Consider the following 26,228-nt stretch of genomic DNA (forward strand, 5'->3'; position numbering starts at 1 on the left):
CTGGTGTCACCAAGGTAACAAAACCTCTCGACAACCTCAGTAGCTACACCATTCAGATATACATTCATCTACATCTGAGTTCTCGTCCATTTCCATTGTTGTTGCTGTATGGCTAGGCTGGTTGAAAAGTGTCAAGGGAATATTAAATTCACAGGTGCTCAGTGCAAAACAAATATATTAAACAAAAAAGCAAATACAACAGATAAAGAGTGCAATTATATGTTAGTTCGACTGCCAAGTGCGCAGGACTTGTGCATAACTTGCATGCTAACGCCAAGAGACATATTCTCTCGGCTTTTATAGCAAGTGGAAGAATTCATTTTTATCCTTAGGGTGAACACACCACAACTGTACTTCAACATCAAATTATTCAAAAGAGGTAAACATGTAAAAGTATTTTCTCTCTCACTGCAAGAACTGACACCAGAATTGGAAAGTGGGATTGAGAAGACCGCGCCTCCAAAAAGAGGCACTCTGACCTTCAAAAACTGCCTGGACAGTCCCATCGACATTCCTGGGTAAGGATGCCGCAGGCAATTAGCAATAAACTAAGCCTCTTTTCAAAGAGAGAAGGCAAAGCCTGGGAGAGTGAAGTGCACAAAACCAGCATTACACCGCAATCAACAGGAAACAACATCATTACCGGAATGGTCTAACCTCTGTTGATTTTGAGGCTGAAGATAAATGGTCTAACCTCTGTTGATTTTGGGGGCTGAAGATAAAAACATTCCTAAAAAAAAAAAATGGAGTAGGCATACTGTAATTAGAAAATACAAAAACATGAGCCTTTTTATCATTATTTCAGTGACAAAACTTTTCAGCTTTAAGCAACCTTATCTGCACTCGTCTAATCTGCCTGCTGTTACACTAACATTGGAATTACGTTTAAGTGATCATCCTAATAATCCAACTAATTGCGCTTATAATAATTCACTATTTTCTTTCTCTAATTTCACTCTTAATTATTTGATGGGATGTAACTAATTATAATGATCCATCATAAATGTTAGGCCTACCAGTATAATGGATGCTTTCTAATTATTACTGAATGAATCTTTGTGGGGGGGGGGAATAATTTGGAGCTGATTATTCTGATTTGAAGAAATGATATCTTTTTTTTATTATTTGTGATCGCTATAACACTAATAAAAGATGTGTCCAGTTAGAATTAAAAATTCTGTTTTTTAATTCATCAGTAATCATAATTCGCTTAGTTTGTCCTTTAGTTCTCACATTCCATGAGCACTGTTTCTGACAAAATAACTCGGTCTTGGTGTTGTCGCGGTTTCAAAATCACTGCCTCTGTTTTTCTTTCTTTCACCACCCTATTGTTTCTCTTCGCCTTCTCTTCCCTTAAACAAAGGATGCGATAGACTAACGCAAGCTAAACGTATGAACATATCTGCGTTCAGTGAATACATTCACCTTCCCTTTCTTCCCATCATCAACTCTTCTACACATGTCGGAATTCAAATATATCAAGCTTAACATCTACATTTCAAACAACTGACTTTTTACTTTTAGACAAAATTAATTTAATGGAATCAACAAACTCCCAAGCTATTCTTGATTACATAAATTTCGTTCTGGAATTAATTAGAGTTGTTTGCTTATCTTATTGGGATAACATCATGCTGGCCAAATGAATACAGCCAGCCTTGGCCCAACCAGGCGAGTTTCGGCCGGGCACCAGACCCAGCCGAGGGAGTAAGAGGAGGCTCCACAAAAGGATTCCCAGTGACACCAGCTGTCCCAACAACAGTTCAAATCTCACTTAAGGTATAATTATTTTTACTCTAGTTTTGCCACAAAATGAACTTAAACATTTCCAATTAATAGTAAGTAGATTGTTTGGTTTTACTTTTTTTCTTTCTTTCTTTTTTCTGTAATCTACATTATTTACAACAATAATGAATCCTGGGGGATGCCGGGTAGTCCCACTACAATAAATTAAGCACTTATGTTTCAATATTCAATGATTAAAAAAAGTTGACATGCTGTAAAATAAACATACCACGTAACTGAACATAGAGAAATAGATTTTAAGAGGTCAACTGGAGAGAAGTTGAAAGGTCAGTATGCCCTCCCCTATCCAGATCACCATTAGGATAACATTTAATCCCTTTAGTAATAAGATGAATAGAAAAAGTCGATAAGGTTAAATATCTTTTTTCTTGTGCCATAGTATAGGAAATGAAATTCATGGGTGACATATATATTTTCTTGATGTCTTGGCATATGTTTGCTCATTTGGGATTGTGAGGTGCTTAAACATGTGTGAGAAGATAATTATCAAAGAGACACCCATGATGACACAAAATTGGAATAAAATGCAATACAATAGCAGCAATTAGAAAATAACATTCACCGACTTGGACTGAAAACCTGGGTGTGCCAAGTTCGAATCCAGTTTATTCAACAAAAACACTTCCATCAAACTCACACTTGACGTTGTGTCTAACTCCCTGGAGAGGATGTAAATAAAATAATAATCACCAAGAAAGAACAGGGCAAGGCAAAGAAAAGCAATAATAGGTTAAACAAAATATTATGTTACTAGCTGTCCCTATCTGACGTTGTCCAGGATTATTTTTATTTTCATTAATGATTTATGTGACTGTTTATGTGTTTTTTTTTGTTTTTTTGTTTTGTTTTTTAAGTAGAATGTCAACCAAAGGGAAGGAATTCTGTATTCATGAATACAAAGTTACTTCCCTGTTTTCTGAAAGCCATTGTCATTTAGGAAATTATTCTGGTCGAATAAAATAATTTATCTATAATATAAATCTCACCTGTCTGTTTAAATGTATGTATGTTTGTATGCCTGCCTCAAACTTTCGACAGAGGTGACTGATTTTCACAAGATCGTTATCGTTGTGAAGGTCGATCCTTCAAATGACTATTATCGGAAAATTGGTTAAAAACATAAATTCCTTCACCCTCAACTGGGCACTTTTCTACAAGGAGGGGTCACTTTTTTACCGATATTTTCGATAGTCATCCCCTCTTTTCGATTGACCAGCTTTAATTTAAACATTTGTCACTTTCAGTTTGGCGATGGGCGCAACAGCAAAGACGTCATGTGTTTTTTTGTTTTTTTCACATTCTTTTCCTCTTATGCGGTACGGCTTGGAACCTGCCTGCCTACTACCACTTTCTTTTGTTTTTGCTCAACACACACCTCCCAACACCCGGGCAACACCGGGCATCCAGGCTAGCATGAACTAAATCAAATTATATTTTCTCCTTGTAAAGAAGAGGTGGGCAGTTGAAGCGCTTTTTAACCTTGGTAGATATTCAGTTCTTGATAAAATCACTGGTTCCCATCACCTCACTGAGTTGGCTTTAGGACAGGCATCCAGTCGATAAAAATTTTGGCTTATTTAAGACAACGACTTCCAAAGAAACCAGAAATAAGTCTAGAAGTCAATTTCTAAAAGTCATGCAACATATGTCAGCAGGTACAATGATATTTAAATAGAAAAAAAAAAAAAAAAAAAACAAGATGACAAATGTTTGTGAATTCAAATTACAGATAAAAATACACTGGAGTAGTAGTAGTAGTAGTAGTAATAATAATAATAATAATAATAATAATAATAATAATAATAATAATCCATTATCCTATTATAAAAGAGATTTGATGTCTAACTGTCCATGACCAAAACTATGTCACAATTCTCAGAAATACCATGATTTCACATAGCTCAGTGAATAAAGATGACGATTAAGAAATATTTTAAATGTTATGTAGTTCGGAACACAAGAAATTATCTGTTATCTATCTATCTATCTATCTAGCTAGCTAATTGGAAGTAAACAACAGATGAGATGAGAAGCTACATTTTGATAAACTTATCAAAATATAAAATGGACAAGTTGCACCAGAAGTTCTAAAAAATAGCTGACTGGAAGGACGTAGTTGTTACCATGAGCTCAGGTTGGTTGGAGATAGTCAAGTTGGAATTTGGATGTCAAAGAAAGTGGACAGTTTAACAAGACGTCCCTCGCCCCGCCTCATGAGGAGGGGGCTGATGTGTCGCAAAAATGGAGAATAATTGAATTAACCACTCAAGCAAAGATACTCACTTTCCATTCTTTTGCAACCGACACCCGGAAAGTGAATAAAACGATGAAAAACGATGCATCTGTTCAGTCTCGAAAAACAAAGGACACCCTCTGTAAGAGCAGCTGCGCATGTAATTGTGAGGCAAGGATTGTGCAATTTCCAACCATACCTTTCGTGAATCGGCACTGTTTGAGTCCAGTGCCAAGGAGAAGTTCAGGACGATTGGAAACAATGCCGAGATAAGTGGAGAGCACATACAGCACCTGGAAGTCTGAAATGGTCACCCATTTAGTACTGACCATGTTCAATGTTGCTTAACTTCGGTGATCCAGTGGAAATCGGTGTGTCAACGTGATTATGCCGTGAATAAAAACTATATATAAAACCAACCATTGTTTTGGAGTGAGATGCATTCGTTCAAATAGGTTTCCAGCTTCCCTCCAAGAACAGATAAATTCCAGGTGAACCAAAAGACCAATGAGTAGTTGAAAAGTTCATGACGTATATTGAAATACATGTATGTGTTTATGTTATGTATGACATACGCACACCCGCATAAGAACATTTAGACGATCATGGAATGAACTCAAATAGGTCACAAAGATAACTTTGGTCCAGATAGTGAAGAGCCACTAGATAGAGAATAGTGACACGTACACACACTTAATTCCAATATACAACATAGATTGGATTTTACCTACATGCTCTAAGTTCAATTCCTGATAAAGAAGACTAAGAATAAATTCAGCTAGGTTGCTTGGAGTTGCATGGGGTGAAATTATAACATATTTCTATTAACTTTTCTATCTCTCTATCCATCTCTGTTTCCTACCCCCTCTTTCTCTTCTGCACAGCCCATAAGAAATGAGTTGACATAAGAGAAGCAGTTCCTTGATAACAAAAATCAGAGTAACTTATCTTTAGTTACATGAAATGACTGAACACACCGACCATTGCTTATTAAATCTTTACCAATTTAGGATCAAAGAATGAATATTTTTTTTTCTAAATTTTAGATATTATTCATCTAGAGCATGTCAACTTTGTGGGTGTTTGTTTTGTAGTTGGACACACATACACAGCTGCTCTTCATATAGATATTAGTACAGGAAAATGAAAAATGATATAGAGAAGTCTGCCCTAATAGATTAAATAAAGATCTCAGTTGGAAATTTCTGGGAAATTTCCAACTTGGACTTAACGCACGTGAAGAAAGCCAGAGAATACAACATCCGAAACGTTGTGAACATAAGGTAACAGACGACAACAAAATTATTTATTTGTTCATGCAATAAAAGATTGATCTTTCTTTTTCATTTTTTTCTTTCTTTCTTTTTTCTCCCGAACAACAAAATATTAGTATATACGAACATGGAAAGTTTTGTTTTTTTTACAACAAATTATGCTTTGAAAATGTATCTGGAGACCAAGATTACTATTTTTTTTTTATTAACGAAGGATATACGGATTATATTCATAGAAAGGTTGTAAGAAAGATAGTATACAAGTTATGTATTAATATAGATGAAAGGGTGTAACAAGAGTAAAAGTTCGACTTTGGATTTATTTTCGGCAACCCTCGAACTCTCGCTTTCTCGAATTTTTATTCTTTAGTTCTCACATTCCACTAGCGATGCTTCTGACAAAGGAGGAAGAATTGCTGTTTTCTAGGTCGAAATCAATCAACAACTATCGTTGATTGGTTTTTGACCTTAAAATAGTATATATATATATTTTTTTTTTAACGCCTTACATTAAATGTCTTCATGCCTTGTCTGGAGTGATAACAAAAGCATGTTTTTTTATTTACCCCAAACTAACCATATTGCTCTTGAAGTGTAGAGAGACCAGTGATAGCGGCCAGATTTTATGGGGTCAGTCTGAGAGGGGAGTTATGCAGGAACGTGTTAGCTGTTCTGCCTTTTGGTATTGTTGGAAGTTTGCATTTGAGGAAGGTGTGGATTTATATTTGGTTTTATTTATTTATTTTAACTTATTCTTCTTCTTCTCCTCCTCCTCCTCCTGCTCCTCCTCCTCCTCCTCCTCCTCCCCAAACAAGGCATATTGCTACCGAAGTGTAAAGGGTTACTGTGGTAGCATACAGTTAGGCAGAACAATGTTTATTTACATTACATTTATATTTCTGCATGTCGGTACAGTGGGTAAACGGGGGCGGGGGGGGGTCAGAAAAGGAATTCCAGAGGCAAGCATTAATTATCAATACATTTCTAATGAAGTAGACGTGTGTCTCGAAACATGTCAGTTATATTTATTTTCCAATATTGCCTCTCGCAAGCACGAAACATTGAAGCGGCAATGAGTCATGCCATAGTTTAAAGTATTAAAATATACCAATTAATTACAAGTGTATTTCTATTGGGAAGGACTCTTTCTTTTGATGTAAATATCTTTACACAGAAACCAACACATGAGTTATATATATATATATATATATATATATATATATATATATATATATATATATATATATATATATATATAATGATGCTTATGGGTAATTTTATTCTTTTCTTTTTTATTAGAAGTGCTTTAATATGATTGTCCACATCTCAACCAATGATCTAGTTTTGTTTTTTCCTCGTCAATTTTTATCAAGCTTTTATAAAAAGAAAAAAAAAATTCGTGTACACACACACACGTGTGTGTTTGTGTGTGTGTGTATATATATATATATATATATATATATATATATATATATATATATATATTGATATATATATATATATATATATATATATATATATATATATATTGATATAAAGAAATTAATTATAATTAATTATTTAATAATATATAGCTCCTATCTTTACATTATCAATGCTCTGATCTCATCTGGCATCAATTGAAATGGATGGCTCTCATCTAGGGGAAGCTCTATGTTTTGATAAGCTTCTGGGCTTGACCTTTACTCCTGACCTGAAATGGAACATCGTCAGTTGCCAAGGTCACTGGAAAAATGGTAGGATCTTTCTACCGCTCCAGAAGATATCTCACTGCTGATGCAATTCTCTATCTATATAAAAGCTAAGTACATCCAAGAATGAAGCACTTCTGCCACATCTGGGCAGGAGCTGCTAAAAACAGCCTATCCTTCCTTGACAGAGTACAAAATAGGTCTTGTGGCTTAGTGGGGGGACGGGTGCCCTTTTCTCTTCCCTGCAACCTCACTCCCACAGGAGAGACACTGCAAGCCTGTCTTTGCTTTATCGTTACTTCCATGGCAAGTGCTCGTCCGAGCGCCAATCTCTGGTCCCCCCTCGCCAATCTTTCACGATAAACATCCGTCTAGCTGTAACCACTGTCAAAAGTTTTCTCCACTCTTTATTTGTGCCAAAACCAAAACGTAGATTCCATGAACAAAGCTTCTTTCTTAGAAATGCACACCTGTGGAACTCTGTTCCATTTGCCTGTTTCCCACCTGACTACAACCTGGATGTCTTCAAGTCCAACATAAACAAATTCCTGATGAACCGCCTACTTAAGAAAGACACTTTATCAAATCTCCAATACTAACATAGTGTATACGCAATAACCCTTATCCTCGAGTGGCTTCCGGGCCTTGATAAGTAGTGACTACCTTGTAATATATATATATATATATATATATATATATATATATATATATATATATTACTAATTGTGATTTGGTATCTGTCTGAGACCGAAACTCTGTTATTACTATCTTTTAATGTGCAGTTTAGTTTCCAATATAATATCAGTTCGATTGGCATGATATCATTTTTTGAAACAATACCACCTTCTTTTTATGGAGGTGTAATATAGTGTTCGTTCTGTTGTCATAAGATCATCCTCCCAGGCATTACCTCCTTCTTTGAAGTGGTAAAACAGTCTCCGTTCTGTTGTCTCCAAATCATCCTCCCAGACCTTATTTTCTTATTTTAAGGTGAGAGGGGAAGTCATGTGAAGTATATGTTTATACGATATGATACCATCCTCCCAGACATTACTTTCTCCTTGGGGAGGGGGAGATAGTGCATTATATGCTCGTTTATCATGTATATACTAGTGAAAACATTTTACTAATATATATTTTAGGCAGTATTCATTAATTACTAGCAGGGGCGCCCTACGTTACCTCCTTGTAAAATATGCTTAAATATGACATTACAATTTATGCAGATTTTATATTTATTATTATAGAGTCAATTATTTCATATTATATTGAACCCAATGTATAGTCATGATTTCAAAAGTAAAATAAAAAAATATGATTTGAGTGCCATCAGCTAAAATTGAAACCAAAACCAAGTTTTATATATATACTAGCAGGGGCGCCTGGCGTTACCCGGTTGTAAAATACACTTAAATATGATATTTTAATTTACACAGATTTCATATTTATTATTATTATAGAATCAATTATTTCATATTATATTCTACCTAATATATATAATATATGATTTCAAAAGTAAAAAAATATGATTTGATTGCCATCAGCTAGAATCGAAACCAAAATCCAAACATAGTTTCATAATTGAAATTATGTTTATAAGTCAAGCAAAGACTGAAGTTTATTTGTACTCAATATGGTTGGAATGTGAAAGGAATGTGAATTTTATTAAATACAAGCTGGCTTCCATGACAACAATGTTTTGGATAGACAAGATGCAAGCAAGGGCGGTCGGACCGTCCACAGAGGTTTATAATTATATAGATAAAAAAAAATGTAGAGGTTATCCATTTGATACCATAGGTTTCAGTTTGATTAGCTGTTTGACTGCTGAGAGGATGATAATGTTTGTTTTTTTTTTCTTTCACCCTTGGGTTGAATTTCCCGCTCAACTTGAAACCTATCGTATCAGATGGATAGTTCACTGTCTTCTAAATCATCACTTCCAATTAATCGTATATGTGAACTAGAAGAATACCCATCCCAAGACGGGTAACATTAATTCCCTAGACTGCAGTTTTGCACCACTTTTATGCCCTTTTACGAACATTAAACAACATATAATGCGGCTAAACCGGTACAGAATCAGAATCTATATACCAACTTTAATCAAATTCCATCGTATGATTTTGATTCTAGAAAATGTATAGAATTTAAATTCTTAAGAAGAAAGTGAAATTTAGGGAATCTTGTTTTATTTGTGTCTGATGACTATTGATCAAAGTTAATGCAAATCTGACACAATTAAATTATTAATAGGAAGGTTGTGTCTCTCATAACTCTTTAAAATACTTCAAAGAAACTGCAATTTGGTAGATATTTATTGATTCACATTGAATACCTGTTCGTGAAACTTTCACAAATACTCAAAGGTATCTGAATTTTTTACCCCCTCTTTTTTTTACCCTCTCTTTTTTTTAACCCTCTTGTTGCCGTTTTTGCACAAAAATAAATTAAAGGAGATATAGCCATAATACCCATTTTTACGCTTAGCAGCTGTGTGCCAAAATTCATAAAGAATGGTTATATATATATATATATATATATATATATATATATATATATATATATATATATAAACTCTATTATATAAAAGAAACTATATATAGAGAGAAACATATATATATAAACTCTATTATATAAAAGAAACCATATATATATATATATATATATAATCTATTATATACACTGCATGTCAAATTATTAACGAGATAATATTTTTTTACCAGTTTCAGAAACTTACCGGTAGTTTCGTATCAAAAGCTTTGGAAACGTTGGCAATGCTGAGCTGCGCGTACTGTGAAATTTTCGTACTGATCCGTGCAATGTAAACAACTTGCCATCGTAATTACTGAATCCACAGTATTTAAGGTGTGTCAAATTATTAACAAGGCAGTTTGTTTCGTCAATAAAATGGGTCGAAAAGTTGGATTGAGTAGTTCTAAAAACATTACAGAACATCTAGCAAAAGATAAAACTACCCTCAAAATATCGAAAATGATATGAAGGTACCATTAAACTGTGAAGAACTTTGTCAAGGACCCTACAAAGGTACCTAAGAGAGCTGATAAAGGTAAATCTAGAATTGTTTCACGCCGTTCTCTACTCCAAATTAAATGTGAAGTTGTTAAGAACCCTGGGTAGACACGTCAAGAAGTCTTTGACCAAGCCGGATTAAAGAATGTCTCAAAAAGTACACGATGTCATCTTCTTAAATTTAAAAATTCAAGCCATTATATATAAAAAAATAATTTTATAAACTCAACAGTAGGTTCTCCACAATGCTATGTAGACTACAATGTATTGTGAATCAAGTCACTGCGGGGAAGCGTGTGAAACTTCCTTCTGGTGCACCACGATGAATCCCCAACTAGAGCCGGCAATAAATCCATTTGATTGAAAAACGGCGATTTAACTGATTACAATGACAATAAAAATATGAGAGTATGAAACCTTCGTTGATCATCATTCAGTCCCGGGCAACATTGGGTCTCCCGGTTAGCATATTTATAAAATTAACGTTTCGACTGTGTTCCTATTTACTTTGCCTCCCTACGAGGGCATGGTTAGACGCCAAGGTCGTTTTTTAATGTGGAGAAACGAGCAAAAATAAAAAATTGTCTCTGTTGTGAAGCATTTCTTTTCCACTGACCGAGAACAAAAAATTGAAATGTAGCATCAGAACAGATCTGATCTTCGCCCGGCTCAACAGATTCATTTAGATTGTGGGACTCATGACGAGACAAGTAACAGCGTCGAAACGTTGAATTATCCACGCAGGGTTTTCCTGATACTTATATAATTTCACTTACTTTTTCTCTCTCTCTCTCTCTCTCTCTCTCTCTCTCTCTCTCTCTCTCTCACACAGAGAGAGAGAGAGAGAGAGAGAGAGAGAGAGAGAGAGAGAGAAATTTGAACTCCTTATGAGACGAATAACATCGTCAAAACGTTGATTAATCTGTGCAGAGTTTTTCGTGTTTATATAATTTCACTACTAATAACTCTACATGTTGAACAATTTTGAAAAAGTATTACTTTTTTTAGTTTAATACATTTGAACTCATTTAATATTTAATTATATATATATATATATATATATATATATATATATATATATATATATATATATGTATGTATGTTTCAGATTGTAACTGGATTATTGAGGAAAAAAAATTGTTTTTCCTATTTTCTGTAAGATAGTTCTAGATTTACCTGGCAACTGAAGTGAAATCATAGCCGATTTATGAGTATTTCTTGTGCGTCTATCGGTAATTTATGAATGAATAATGATACAGTGAAACTGTTACGCAACTATTAACCTCTATTTATACTATTCATTAATAAGTTACACTGAACCTTAGCTGTAGACGAAATAGTGATTTGCAATCAATATCAGAATAGGTTGATATGCTGTAAAAAGGAAAACCAAAATTAACTAAGATCAACTTTTAAAAAGAATAAAATTTAAGAAACTTGCGCGCACGCGCGTGCGCACACACACGTGTGTGTGTGTGTGTGTGTGTGTGTGTGTGTGTGTGTGTGCATATATAGAGATAGATAGATTCAAAAGAGGTATTGTTAAGTTTACTAATTGAGTAATTTTTCTGCAAACTTAAAACTGTACTCATATCTATATATATATTTGTGTGTGTGTGTGTGTGCATTGATATTCATATTAAAAAACTTTTTTTTTTCTATTTATTTAGAAAGAAAATACAACTCTTATATATGGGTCGTGGAATTACATTCACTAGCAAAAGATCTAGCTAATTTGCATATTCTTTTAAACATTGATTTTAATTAATTCCCTATTAGTTTTTTTTTTCGGTTTTCTTATGGGATGATCATCTTTAGTTAACTATTACTTTGTTATATATAAGTTGTGGAATTGCATTTATCTGCAAAAGATTAAGCTAAGTTGCATATTCTTTTAAACATTCATTTTAATTAAATCCCAATTAGTTTTTTCGGTTTTCTTTTGTGATGATCATCTTTACTATTTATCACGTGTAATTATATTCATGCAGATATTCTGCATGATTTATACTTGCGTAATATTTGCGTAAAAAGGTTATAGTAAATACAAACCTCTTTCTATATATATTTATGTATGTGTATATATATTTGTTAAAAAATTTTGCCTACCGAACTCCTCTGTCAATTTTTGGTCTACAGGCATGAAACTTAATATATAGGGTATTCGAACCCATGCAACACTTTATATTTAGGTTTTAGCTGGGGAAAATCAATGCAAATGTGTGAAAATTAAAAAAATGGAATTTTTCATCATGACGGTATTACGAATATGCATGCGTAACGTAATAGCTATTGGTTTCTGTTTTAATTTTTAGCCTTGCAGCAAACATGTCTTCATAGCTCAGGCATTAACGTCAAAGGAAAAAGTAAATCGTAAGCTAAACGTTTTGGCTTCGATTATCGGTGGTGGCGCACGAGTTATTTAAAAAAATTTTTTTTTAATCATTACTATATATTGGGTGTAATATAATATAATAATAGATACAAAACCTGCATTAATTAAAATATCATATTTAAGCGTATTTTATGGCCGGACAAGGCCTCATACTTTTCGAATATTATACCGTAGGTTGAAGCGATTGCATCCGAATAAAAAACGATTTTTGATGAATTTATGAGAACTTGTTCCTTACATTTGATGTGTTTTCTATAATATTAGAATATCTTTAAACTTTGTGTTATAAAACTTTATATCTAATATATATTTAAAAAAAAAAAATGTACAAACTGTATAAACCTGGAGCGTTTAGTTGATATTAAAATTGAACATTTAATTCTGAATATTTCAGAATAAATAGAAAAGTTTGAAACTGCAGACACCAAATATCCATTATAACAAGAGAATTCAAACATTATTTGTTTCTCTTCTAGTTTCTGCAGTCATCTCACACAATCTTTGCACTTTTTCTTCAGCTTCACTCCCATTCTTTATGTTTTTACTCTTCCTTTTTTTCTTCTATCGCTTTTTTCTCGATTTGTCTTTTCTTATTCTATCTTTCTCCATCGCCTTTCTTCGCCTTCCTCTTGCACGCTTTCTTCTTTCTCCTCTTCTCTCTTTTTTTTTTTTTTTACATTTTCTCTCTACATTTTTATGCATTTTTTCCTCTTTCTATCTTTTTATTTCCTTTTTTATTAATTTTTTTCTTTATATTTGCTGTCTCTTATTCTTTTTTCATTCTTTTTTCACTACTTTGCTACTGTTTATTTTTTGTTGTTGTTATTTCAACTTTCTCTTTCTCTCACACACCAATTCGGTCGCACCCTTCTTGTTTTTCTTCTTCACTCTTCTCTTCTCTGCATCCTCCCATTCCATCTACCTACCTGCCTGATTCATCCAATTCTGAGACCCACCAACCTACCGCTTGCCTGTTATACATACCAGTGCCAACCGATGCTAATACCAACTTACTCTTGTGGGAGGTGAGGGTTTCTAGTTTACTTAGGTTAGTCTAGCCTAGAGTACCCTACCCAAGTATAGATCAGCTATAGTCTAGCAGTTTTTTGGGGGGGACCCAGAATAGGCTAGCCGAGCATAAGTTTCTTTCACCGTAGCATGGCGTGGAGGTTACCACAAACTTACGAATATCACAAATCACATTCTCAAAAGAAATTGCTTAAGACTGGAAGTCATTACCACACAAGTAGCCAACATAAGTTTAATTTGAAACCGCCGGAAGATAAGTCACAGGTCCGCGGCCGTAGCAATGCCAAGCCGGGCAGCTCGAATAAAGTTGGATATGTCAAGAATAAAGTTGTGGCCGTTAAGCCCCAAAAGCCAACAAAACCACGTCCTAAAAAAGTTAACAAAAACGATATAATTCTGAACAATGTCATACCGAGTAAGTCTCATCCTTTACTCCAGGCCCTGCGGTTTTACTGTAAAAGGCCGGTAAGTTATTATACTGTAAGTTATTCGTCAGCAACTTTTTTTTACTTATTGATTTCTTTTATTGATTTGTTTTTATTTTATGAAGAGAAAGTGAAAGCTTTCGTAGCGATTTTTTTTTTTTTTCCTACTTTGCGCAGTGTACACATATTTATTTTTGATACAGGTAATTATTGGGGGGGGGGCGTTGGTCATCATCACTATTAACGACATAAATTATTTTAAAGGAAATAAAATTGGGAAATTAATCAAAATCAATTTATTTTCGTTTACCTACTCATTTGTGATCTATTTGCGTTTTTTGAAAAAAAAAATCAATATTTAATATAAGTTATCAATCTTTAAAGTTACTGTAAATATCAATTCTTAACAAGATAGCCATCTTTAGTGGGTGGGGGTAAGGTTCATAATGTAAACAATTGGCTACACAAAATGGCTACTTTGCTTAGTATCGATATTCACAGTCACTTCAAAGGCTTATTACTTGTATTATTTTATTTTTAAACGCAAATAGGTCACACACAAAAATGAATTGGGCGAAAACCTGTACGAGAGTGACCCCCGTTCTAAAAATGTGTTGGTTTTTTTTCTCACCTTTTTTTTTTTTTTTTTTTTAAATTTTTTTCCGACGATTATTATAGATTTAATTATCATATTAGCAGAAAAGTTTTGATAAAAAATAAAATTTAATTACGTTTAAGAAAGGGGTTCACTTTCTTGTTATAATGTTCTATTTACATGCTCCCTGACTTACTGTACATCTCTTTACCGAAGTGTAACGTGACCGGTGAGATTTTCTGTGTGTACATAGTTCTTGTGTCTATGTAACTTTGATAATTTAAAAAAAAAAAAAAAAAAAAAAAAAAAAAAGACGGCCTACTAGTCTCGTATTAAAAGACGCTTAAATATATTTCAGGATCAGTAGGGGACATTTTTTATTTATTTATTTTTTTTTTTTTTTTACCGTTCGTTGTAAGGGAATTTAAGAAAATATCACCGTGAATAATCACGTGACACTTTGGTGAAGAGATGTACAGTAAGTCAGGGAGCAAGTAAGTAGAACATTATAACAAGAAAGTGAACCCCCTTCTTAAAAGTAATTAAATTTTATTTTTTATCAAAGTTTTTTTCTGCTAATATGATAATTAAATCTATAATCTATCATAATCGTTGGGGGCGGAGGAACAAAAAAAAAACGCGTTTTTAGTAGTAGGGGCACTCTCGTACAGGTCCGCCATAAATAGCTTTTTACTAATTCCCCAATTGCATTTTCTTTAAAATCATCTCTGTCGCCAATAGTAATGATTGCTCTAACGTCATATAAATGCTGTTCAATTAATATGACGTTTCGATAAAATACACGTTTTCTTCAGATGTTTAAAAATTAGAGAGAAATCTTATTCGCTCATAAGAGAGGGTAAACATATATACTGAGCGAAGTGTTAAAAAATAGTTTGAAAAGTATTAACTTTCTGCCCTTGGAGATCACTATATGTCCACTGTGTCTATAATGTTCAATATTTTGTATTCCATTTTGATTTGCTTCTTATTAATATCTATTATAATTTTGTTTTTTTTTAATATTTATGTAATATTTGAGAAAGATTATAAATTATTTTAACTCCTTTTATTTTATTTTGCTTCATTTAATCAAATTATTTCATACACATGCACACACAGACAAACACATATTATACACACATATATTACATACACACATATATTATAAACATACGCACACACACACACACATATATATATATATATATACATACGCATGTATTATACTAGATATATACACACATATATTATACTATATACACATACACATATATATATATATATATATATATACTATACACATGCACATATATTATATATATGCACACACAATAATGTATATATAAAATAATAAAATTATATATTGCATTCACACGTGCACAAAACTCATATGCCTATACAAAAAAAAGTGGTTCTTACCGAGGTGGAAGGGAGGGGGGAAGACAAGCCACACCTAATCACCTGTAAAAATCATTGTCCCCCCCTCCATCCTCCTCATGCATGATATATAATTCTTATTTAAAAAGTTAACTCCATAGTGCGGTTTCAAAATACTTGGTTTTAAAAAGCCTAAAAAGCTTCACACATGAACTACAGACACAAACTGGACACGCAGAAACGGTTACAGATGTAAAGCGCAAAGGAACATCACATAGAATCAACGGTATAACTGTAAGACACTACCCCTCCTATTTTTTTTTTTTTTTTTTTTGTGTGTGTATGTCACCATAAACTGGCACCACATCAAATAAATGAGGAGGGTCAAGGAGGATTGAAAGACCAAAGAGAGAAAGCACTAATCAAACCTCCGCTGGTTGAGTGCAAAGAGGATTGGGACCTTGGGAGAAGATGATATTGCCACCCAAATTTCAGTGAAGACCAATGATCGTTGCCAACAAGAAATTAATGGTAAGCGACTGTTGCAATAATGCAAATTCTTTTGCAAATATTATCAAAAGAGGTGGAGAGTACTGGAAATCTAGAGAGACTTGTTGTCACGTTGTCCTCAACAAGCAATCTTTGATGATGGCTTGTGTGACTACTCCTAGTGAGTAAATTATAATAATTGGAATCAAAGGAAAGACTGAAACTATACAGCTGTCAACAGTAATGAAAACGGCTAATAGTTTAAGGGAAATTCTAGAATGCAGAAACCAACTCTCATAAACTGTGAACATAAAGCAGTCACATGGAAGTTATGATAGAAATCAAACAGAAGCATTGGTAGAACACCATCATGTCAACTGAAATTGCAAGAATTTTCATTCAAAAATAAAAAGGAGAGATGGCACCAGCCTAGGCTGATATCATGCAAAATAATCAAGAAGGGCCAAGGAGGATGAAAATGCTGAGGAGGACATGCACTGCCTAGAGTTGGAAGAGTGTGGAGAGTGTGGACCTTGGAGAGGCTTATTGTCACTCAAATCTCAAAAGTGGTGATGGTAATAATAATACTACTCCTAATAATAATAATGATGACGTTAATGATAATGATAATACTATTGATAATGATAACAATAATAATACGACTCAAAAAGTATTAACTGATAATAAAGCGAAAATTCCTACGTTAGAATTTCGAAATAATGGATAATCCATCAAATTGATCTCAATCATGCTCAGTTGGCATTTATAAAAATCAAATGTACATTCTTGTGGGTTGACGAACTTGTGTTGGAAACCATTACTGTATAGCACGGATCTCCAAAAATTTCGAGTGGGGGGGATGCATATTGCTGAATTTTTATAGCTATGCAGGCCAAAATAATTTAAAAAAAAAAAAAAAGACCTGGTCGGGTTTTATACTGTTTTACTCATTAGCTTTGATTTTTAGTGAAACTGGTTCTCCAAATGCTAATTCTTTTAACCATTTTTTGAACAAAAAGAAAACCCGACACACTATTTTTATACATTTCCATTTAAAAACTTTTTGTATAAATATTTTACGCTTTCCATAGGAGCTCTGTGGGCCAGATTAAAGACTTTGGTGGGCTGGATCTGGCCTGGGGGCCGTAGTTTGGAAATCCCAGCTCCATAGGAATACATATATGCACAAAAAAGTTTTAAGATTAAAGTCAAAACAAAAAAAAAACAAAAAAAAAACTTGTTTCACAAAAACTATACACACTTTTGCATGCAAAGCATGAAAAAAGTGCATATACTTATGTAGGTCTAGATTGGAAAACCTGCAAAACTTTAAAAACGTATATCCTTATACAAGAATCGATACGTTTATGCAAAAAAAAAAAAAAAAAAAAAATACACACTCATGAAAGAAAAGTTGAAACTGTACAAAGTTGTATAAGAACATATGCTCATATCCCAAATAAAAGATTAGAAACTTTATATATGTGCACACCAAAAGATTTGATCACGCGTGTGCAAAATGAGGCACGCATACATATGTATTAGAGAGAGCGAGAGCGCATTGTTCTTTCATGATGAAACCATAGTCGTTTAACCTATGTTTTATTAATAACTCGTGTTATACACTTGTATATTGAGCTTGTTAGATCCACACCTTTTTGTTCTCAAAGAAACTCACACCCACACATATTTTCATTTTTATAGATGTATAGATTAGTTTGGTAGTTTAATATGATTTTTTTCTTTTATAATATTGTCCTCACAGAGATTACCTCCTCCTTTTTGAAGAAGTGGGGTGTGAGTAGTTCTCCCAGGTATTACATCCTTCTTTTTGTGTGGTGAAGAAGGGATGGATAATCTGTTGTCATGAAACTATTTTCCCAGGTATTGGCTTCTCTTTTATTATTAGGTAGTGCACTGCATATCCACATATATACATATTAGTGATGGGGCGATTCCAATATTTTTCCTGATTCCGATACAATTACTGATTCCGATTCTTTATGAATCTCTAAATATTTAACTATAAAGTTTTTATTTTTTCCCCGATCACTGTAAGCTCATGTGCAGACATTTTCCCCAATGTAAAAACATACTTGTAAGAGATGATCTATAGGTTTTAGATTTCCTGGTAGTTCAAAAGTAATAAATATTGATTATTTTATTATTACTACTACCAGCAATGGAATATTTTCCTTTAAACAAAATCAAATTAAAAAAAAAAAAGGATAATTAAAAGAATCGTTTTGGCATCAGAAAAGAGGCACAAATTTTTCGATTCTGATACCCTCATAAGATCTGATTCCCAATTCCGATTAATCGTCCGAACACTAATTTTTTTTTTTTTTTTTGATTGGGTGTAGCATAATGTGTTGATATCTGTTCAATATATTATAGAGATAAGCAATCATATTTGGAGTTTAAATTTCATAAGACCATTAACTTTATTATTCTGAGAGAAATGTGTTTAAAGCTTTTGCTGTTTTTTTTTTTTTTGTTTATTATTATTATTATTATTATTGGTTCGTTGGTTGTTTTACGGCATATCAACCTTTTTCAGGTTATTTAATGCCGAATCTAGTTATTTTGAGGAACGATTTTTAATGGAGTATATTTGTTTTTTAAGTCGGATTCTATTTAACCCATAGTTGGGACCCTAACAGGTACTACCACTCCGGGTCAGAGTGGACCTGGGAGTAATGGCAATTAAAGGGTGGCTCCACACTCCCCAAGGCCCGCAAGGTGGGGCCTCACCATCGGATATAGTTTTAGGTCATATCCAGGACCTATTATTATTATTATTATTATTATTATGATAATATTAATAATAATAATATTATTATTATCATTATTATTATTATTATTATTATTATTATTATTATTTTTATCAGATCGTTCAAGTGGAGAAGGTTTGTTAAGCATGTGAATGCAATCACTCTTCACGTAGACATCCTGTGACCCTTTGAGTCTCAGGTCGTCTTTGATCTTTTTTCATAAATGATGGCATTCCTTTTTTTTTACTTCATGAAGGATTTTCCTGGCGTCTTCAACTTGTTTTAGCTAATGACATCACCAAGGATATACCCAGTGTCCTAGCTTTTTTATCAGCCTATGTCACGGCAACATATTAAGCGAGTTTCTAACAGTATTTTGTATATTTTTTTTTAATTTTTCATCCATTTTCCCAAACTTGCCATGTTCAAGAGAGAGTCGGGCGCCATTTTGAATTTTCCAATACATCAGTAAACACTGTATGTTTTTCGAGCTGAATAAACATGTTACATTAAATAAAAACACTAAAAAAGTATCCAGTTAGGTAGAAAAGTAACTTATCTTGCCTTTGATAACATTTATTTGTTATATATTTGTTTTTTGACAACTTTTTCGAATCTATGTGTATAGCAATACAAACCCGTTTTTTTTTTCATCTATTCTAACAATATTAACATCCAAACAATTTATGCTTATTCAATGATGTAACATAAGATTTTGAAATCTCGTATATATAGTAATCTGCAAACGCCCACGAGCAGCTTAATTTGCATATTTGTCTGAAAAACAGTTTTTATAATGAATCAATATTATGTAAGATATATTTGTAATTTGTATTGTCAATGCATATTCAGATTGACACTTATGCCGGCATTTAAAATTAAAGAAAATACAGGAAAGCCTGTTTGATGTACATACCAGTGATGGGACGAAGATGAAAAATTCCAAAAATCACTGAATTTGATCAAATATTTTTTTTTTTTATTCAAGAAAACCAAATATATTCTTATACAAGAATCGATACATTTACGCACAAAAAATTATACATCCATGAAAGAAAAGTTGAAATTGTACAAATCTGTATAAGAACACATGCACATATCCAAATAAAAGATTAGAGACTTTGTATATGTGCACACCAAAAGATTTGATCGCACGTGATTCATATCTGTTTCGATGAGAGTGAAAAAAAGGTGTCCATACGAATTAGCGGACAAAGGCAGACAACTCTAATGCACATGGAAATTGTCAAAATAATCACTGATTATCTCTCCTTGTGTTCTCTAGAAAAATATGGCCTGTCACTTATCAGTAAAAAACGGCAAATTTGTTTTCCATAAAAAAAACAAACTACTTGATCAATTTTTTTGATTTTTGGAATATGCCATTTTCATTTCTTGACAAGTAGGTATACGATGAAAGTTTTTCTTCATTCTTGTTTATCGCTATAAGTGCCAATTTGAATAGGCACCATTTGTCATATTTTTTCATATATGCAAGAATTTTCGTTGATAGAAAACTGACAGATATCACTGGGATACTAAGAACAGATACTACACTTATATCTCACCCAAAATGCAGAGGAAATATTTTTATGGCTAGGCCTTTTTTAATGAATACAAAAAGCTTGGTTTATTCTGTTATTGTATAATATTTTAATTGGGTGAAGTAATGTAATATTGGTTCTTTTGTGATAATATTGGGTGCTTGTTAAGATAGTCGACTAGGTGTGTCAGGATTTGTTTGGAATTTTTGACACCCTTAACACAAAACTGCGAATAAAATATACAAAACTCGTAATTTCTCTTTTTAAAGTGGTTTAATTTTTTTGTGGAATATACTTCCAAAATAAATTATTAAAGTTTTTTGAAAAATAATAGAAATATTATTTTTTTATTTAAAAAAAAAAGTGTTTACAAAGTGCCTGCGCGCGCTCATGCAGCTATTTTTTTACATAATAAAATGAATTGAATTTTACGAGTTCAATTTTTTTTTCAATTTAAAAATCTATCAAAATTTTTCTATTGGTTCAATTTTTACAATATTTGCAGGTTTAATTTGAAATTTTATGCTCTTTCCAATAAACCGAATATAATATTCTAGACAAACTTTTTTTTTTAAATTCACCCTCCCCCCCGTCCATTTTGAAATATCTATTAAAATGAAAATAATTAATTTTCTCACCTCAGATTTATATATCACAAATTGAAGGTAAATTAAAGATCAATAAATAAAATAATCTATAAATATAAAAGCGAAAATGTGTGTATGCATGTATGCAATCATCATGTTCGCTTTTTTGTGTATGTCTGTAAAAGGCTTTTTTCCGAGAAGCGGTCGGTCGGCTCACAACTTCTTAAAACTTTCATATCACATATAAATCATAATATCTACGAGTTAACAACAGAGGTCGCCTGTCTATTTAATTTGCTCGACTTTGAAAAGATAAATACTCAACATTTTTCGCTCGCCACATGTGGATTAGGCTTTTTCGTATAATAAAAGCAACACTAATTATGGCGGTATTTTTCTGGTTACGATCGCCGGAAATGTCTGAAAGCAATCAGATTTGATCAATGTGGAAATATTTTCCTTATATCAGAGAATTGCTATTCAATTTGGACAATCCCCTTTTTATGGGGAGCTGGGTTCCCCCCCCCCACCCCCAACAACCTGGGGAAAATAAAAATAAAAAAAAGCGTTCCCGCAGTAAAGGAAATACTACCCCGCAGTCAAAGTTGACCTCATTAAGTCATTACAACGTGCACCTGCCAATTATAAATAGTTAAATAAATTCAAACGTGTTTCCGTTAGTATTTTGTGGTGGCTCAATGGTTAACGTCGCACGTTTTTTTTTTTGTTTTTTTTTTCACACTTTAACTTCCAACTTTGCCTCAAGGGTTCGGGTTCGATCCTCATACTTACCTACCAAAACTTTTTTTTATCCCCCCACCCCACCCCAGAGTTTTGATTTACCCAAAACCACACACACCTCCAAACACCTGAGCAATGCCGGGTACCCCCGCTAAAACAAAAAAGAATAGTTTTGTGGAAAATTACCTGTAAAGTCAAAAGTTTAAAACCATTTTTTTTTAAAAACCATGTTGAATTTTTTTTTAAGTGAAACCTCACATTTTTAAAATTTTGTCCTGAAAAGATTGAACACCTACAACAATTTTTTCTGCTTCATTTAATGTTAAATTACTCCATAAGGAAGAAATAAAATATATTAAATTAAAAACTCATGTATTTCTTTAAGAGAATAAAAAAAATGGAAAATCGGTTGAGTGGAATTTTTTTTAACGGCAAAAACTGATAAGTGAAATGCGATCATTTTTCAAGTTACAATGGCCCATATTTACTAACTTTCGTTTACAGAATGTGAGATTAAATCTTGGCGCTTAAGGCCACCAAAGTCCTCAACTCAAAGAAAAGGAGACGTTTGTCTCCCTTTATTCCAGGTCCAGTAGTCGTAAGCTATCATACTTTCATAAATCAGAGTCCATTTTCTGTAGGCTGTTTTTGAACCCAGTCAACGACGGGTATTTTTGCTAGTATATAAGATTGGTGCAAATATTCTGTCGTTTTTGATGTTGAACTTCATGTCAAAAAACATTATTTTTGCACCAATCATATATATATATATATATATATATATATATATATATATATATATATATGCTGGCAGGTCATCTCTTCAGATCTACAGACAGTAGATAAACATCTAGAATGACAGAATGTATTTTAAACAATAGGAACAAAATCAGAGGAAGACGACAACCAACAGGGTTCTACTTGGCTCTACCCAGCCAGGCATAAAACAGGGTGAAAGGAAACTAGAGAGTGATTCCTCCTTTAGGAATGATCAAAAGCCTTGATGATTATATATATATATATATATATATATATAAAATACTATTAGATTTAACATTTTACTGTAATTTCATTTTTCATTGATTAGTGGAAATATGTTATTTACAAATCTAAACTGGAAGAGATGAGAGTTATCTCCCCATATTTATTTATTTACAATTTTGTTATTGTTGTATATATAACTAGCTGGACCTATGCATCGGTTTCACCTGGGATAATAATAAAAAAACAATAGATTCCTTCTCCAACCCCTCTGAACCTGGAAAACAAAAAGTCGGTATTTCTTTCATTGGTGAGGACATTCTTGTTTTTGACTTGGATTCGTTTGAACGTTCGGTTAATTCGCATGTCGGTGGGAATAAAGCAATACGGATTTTCTACGAACGTCAAAACAAGAAAAAAAAAAAGGATTGTCGTTGTTGTGTGTGCTGAGAACATTGCAAACTGAAGAAATAACTTTTTTGTACACAGACATTTAACGATATTCGGCAGTTCAAAGGCAAACTTTAATTTCAACACTTCAATCAACACGGCACAATGTTAAGAGACATCAGCTATATAGACTCAGTTGACTACAATATGGTTGTCTTCAAGTCCAATGTAAACAAGTTCTTGATGAGCTGTTCCACTTAAGTTAACAAATTTACCGAATTTTCATTACTAACGATTACTATATTGTCCAATTGACTGCTGTACACTCTTTAACCCTTATCCTCGAGTGGACTCTAGGCCTTGATAAGTGGTGATTCCTATGTAAAAAAAAAAAAAAAAAGAAAAAGACCCTGTTGATATTACAGACTTCAGCTACGCAACTCAATCAGACAAAAGTGACTGTGGTACATTCTTTGTTGGGTTCCATGAAGATCACAGCCTCGGTAATCACCCAAAGATCAGCAGCCATGTTTGATCGTCTATATACTGACTACAAATTTAAGATGCAATGACCTAAACCGAAAAAGACACCTTCTGGCAAATTTTGCCGAAATCATCTCAAGTGCAGCTTCTCTAAGTTTCCACGAAGAGTTTTTTGCAGAGCTCGTGTGAAGAAGAAGAGGTCATGAAACTTGTTGTTGTTGCACATAATGTTTAAGGCAGAAATGCAATCTCCATTCAACCATCTAGACTTCAGCGAATACATATTGAGGGCATCCAATCATTGTTTTTTGGGATTTTTTTTGCATAATGTAGAGTCAATAGACCATTTGCATCGCAAGTTTCTAAACCCATCTCAGGTATTGAATATCTCCAAGAAAATAGACGAATGAAGATTGGATGCCATATTCCAGAATAGGTCGCACCAGAGATATGTATAGCAATAAGATGACAGCTTTCATGGAGGCAAAGATGAGAAAAAACAAGCACACTGTTGGTCATATTTACTGTCTAAACGCATTGGGCAGCAGGAATAAAAAAGGAATTTAGCACAATGCCCAAGTCCTTGGACCGTGTCATCTCATTCAACATTAATAGGCCAAGTTTGGCATCATGTGTCAATTTGTGTGAAGAACCAACTGGAATTTAGTTGTGTGTTGACATTAAAAGATAAATCTCATAAGTTTGACCATTTTCAGACTTGATGAAGGCATCTACAGAAATTTTCAAAGTCACTTTTAAGAGATGCTCTCTGGCAAATCATTGACAAATACCAGAACCAGCAAAAAATTCTGTGTCAAGTCTTGGGGCAGAGCACAAACACATAAGGAACACCAGACAGAGAGCCATTGACCTGCATCTGAAAGATACGATCAGCAATGTAGGCTCCTATCAATCTCACCACGTGTGGTTGAAAGCCATAGGTTTGGAGCTTATAGAGCAAAAGATTATGATTTATTAAATTAAATGCCTTCACAAAATCAAAGAAGACAATATCTGTGGCATCGCCATCATACATTATTTTAGTGACACACTCCTTCATAATCAAAAGATTTACTAAGCAGAATCTCTTTGATATGAAGCCATATTGCACTTGGGTGATCTGATTCTGTGGTCAGATGAAGCATCATGGCTGACTTGAGAAGAATCTCAAAGACTTTGCAGACGACAGAAGTTAGTGAGCCTGGTCTGTAGTTGACAGGATCCTCTCTGTCACCTTTTTTTGAAGATGGAACAAATAGTTAGTTTACCAGTTTGAACTGAGGTTAAAGAGCCATGTGATGGGACCAATGATGAATAGAGTTTTTGAAGTAATTTTAGATGCAGATTGTCTGGACCAGGGATTTTATTTCCATTAATTAATTGCAAAACTTGTAGAACAAAGTTGTGCCTCCATTGAGTTTCTCTAAATAATGGTGAAGTATATTGGCTATCGCTTTTTTTTGTAGATTTTGGAAAATATGTCGGAAAAATACTACATTGTTGGCTGTTATCGTACTCAAGAGGCCTTTTCATTTTTTAGTTTAACAATTTAGTTATTTAAGTGCCTGTTGACTTAAACATGGACAAAGAAGCATTTTGGATTATAGTATGTCTGGTCTGCAATCCTCTTCTCATAATGCTGCCTTTTATCTTGTTCAATATACAGGGCCTTGTCTCTTTTGAAGCCTATAGACCTTAAACACCTTTGGAGAACTACTGTTTTAAAACTCTTTCCAAGCCATGTTGCACAACAGTTTTACTTGTTTCACTGTTCTGGTAAGCCAAGGCTCTTGTTTGTCCTTTTGGTTGCTTCAGGAGAACTACCTGATCAGCAAGTAAAGTCATAGGATGTTGGAAAACATCAGAAATTTTCTAGTGAATCTATCATCATTAGGTGGTTGCAGCGTCTAATAGGACTTGAAAGTTGGTAGCCAATTAAACTCTCTGTTTCCAAACTTGGAACAGTGGGGCAGTAAAGGACATATACATCCCAAACCCCCAAACTGTGTTGTCACAATCTATCAGCAGTGTCAGCACAGGAAGTTCAGATACCGATAGCAGGTGAACACAACATCAAGGTAGAGAGTTACTGACCGCTTTGCAATTTAGTTGATATGGAGACGTGTTTGTTGAGGAAACTATCTTTCCAGACGAATTTGGTGAAATTAATTGACTAAACGACAGATTGAAAATGCTCGATTAAATAATGGGACATTGAAATCACTCAGAACGAGACATCTTGACGCTTAGTAGCTACTCCTTTTATTGCTTTGAGCAAGTTGGTCCTGTTGAGTTTTGGGTGTACCTTGCCAGGTTTTACCTTTCTTTAAGAAGAGGTTGTTTTATTGGCAATCATCTGAGGTGCTACTACCGGTAAA

The 26,228-nt window shown here is 33.4% G+C and overlaps 1 protein-coding gene across 10 annotated transcripts in view; it reads left to right on the top strand.

The window, feature by feature from the left end:
- LOC145303550 (uncharacterized) overlaps positions 1-26,228 on the top strand; it is a 553,816-nt gene that overhangs the window by 331,441 nt on the left and 196,147 nt on the right. Inside the window, exon 1 of one of the 10 annotated variants that reach the window (XM_080145045.1) lies at positions 13,331-13,941. The exons of 7 other annotated variants lie outside the window; for them this stretch is intronic. In XM_080145045.1, coding sequence (XP_080001171.1) covers positions 13,591-13,941 — 351 coding nt within the window. In that variant the 5' untranslated portion in view covers positions 13,331-13,590. Of the gene's footprint in view, positions 1-13,330; positions 13,942-26,228 lie in introns of those variants that run through there. 2 more of the 10 variants (XM_080145046.1, XM_080145048.1) reach the window with 2 other exon arrangements.

The sequence above is a fragment of the Euprymna scolopes genome, chromosome 19 (assembly GCF_053919585.1).
Source record: "Euprymna scolopes isolate OS-2025 chromosome 19, ASM5391958v1, whole genome shotgun sequence".
Taxonomy (NCBI): domain Eukaryota; kingdom Metazoa; phylum Mollusca; class Cephalopoda; order Sepiida; family Sepiolidae; genus Euprymna; species Euprymna scolopes.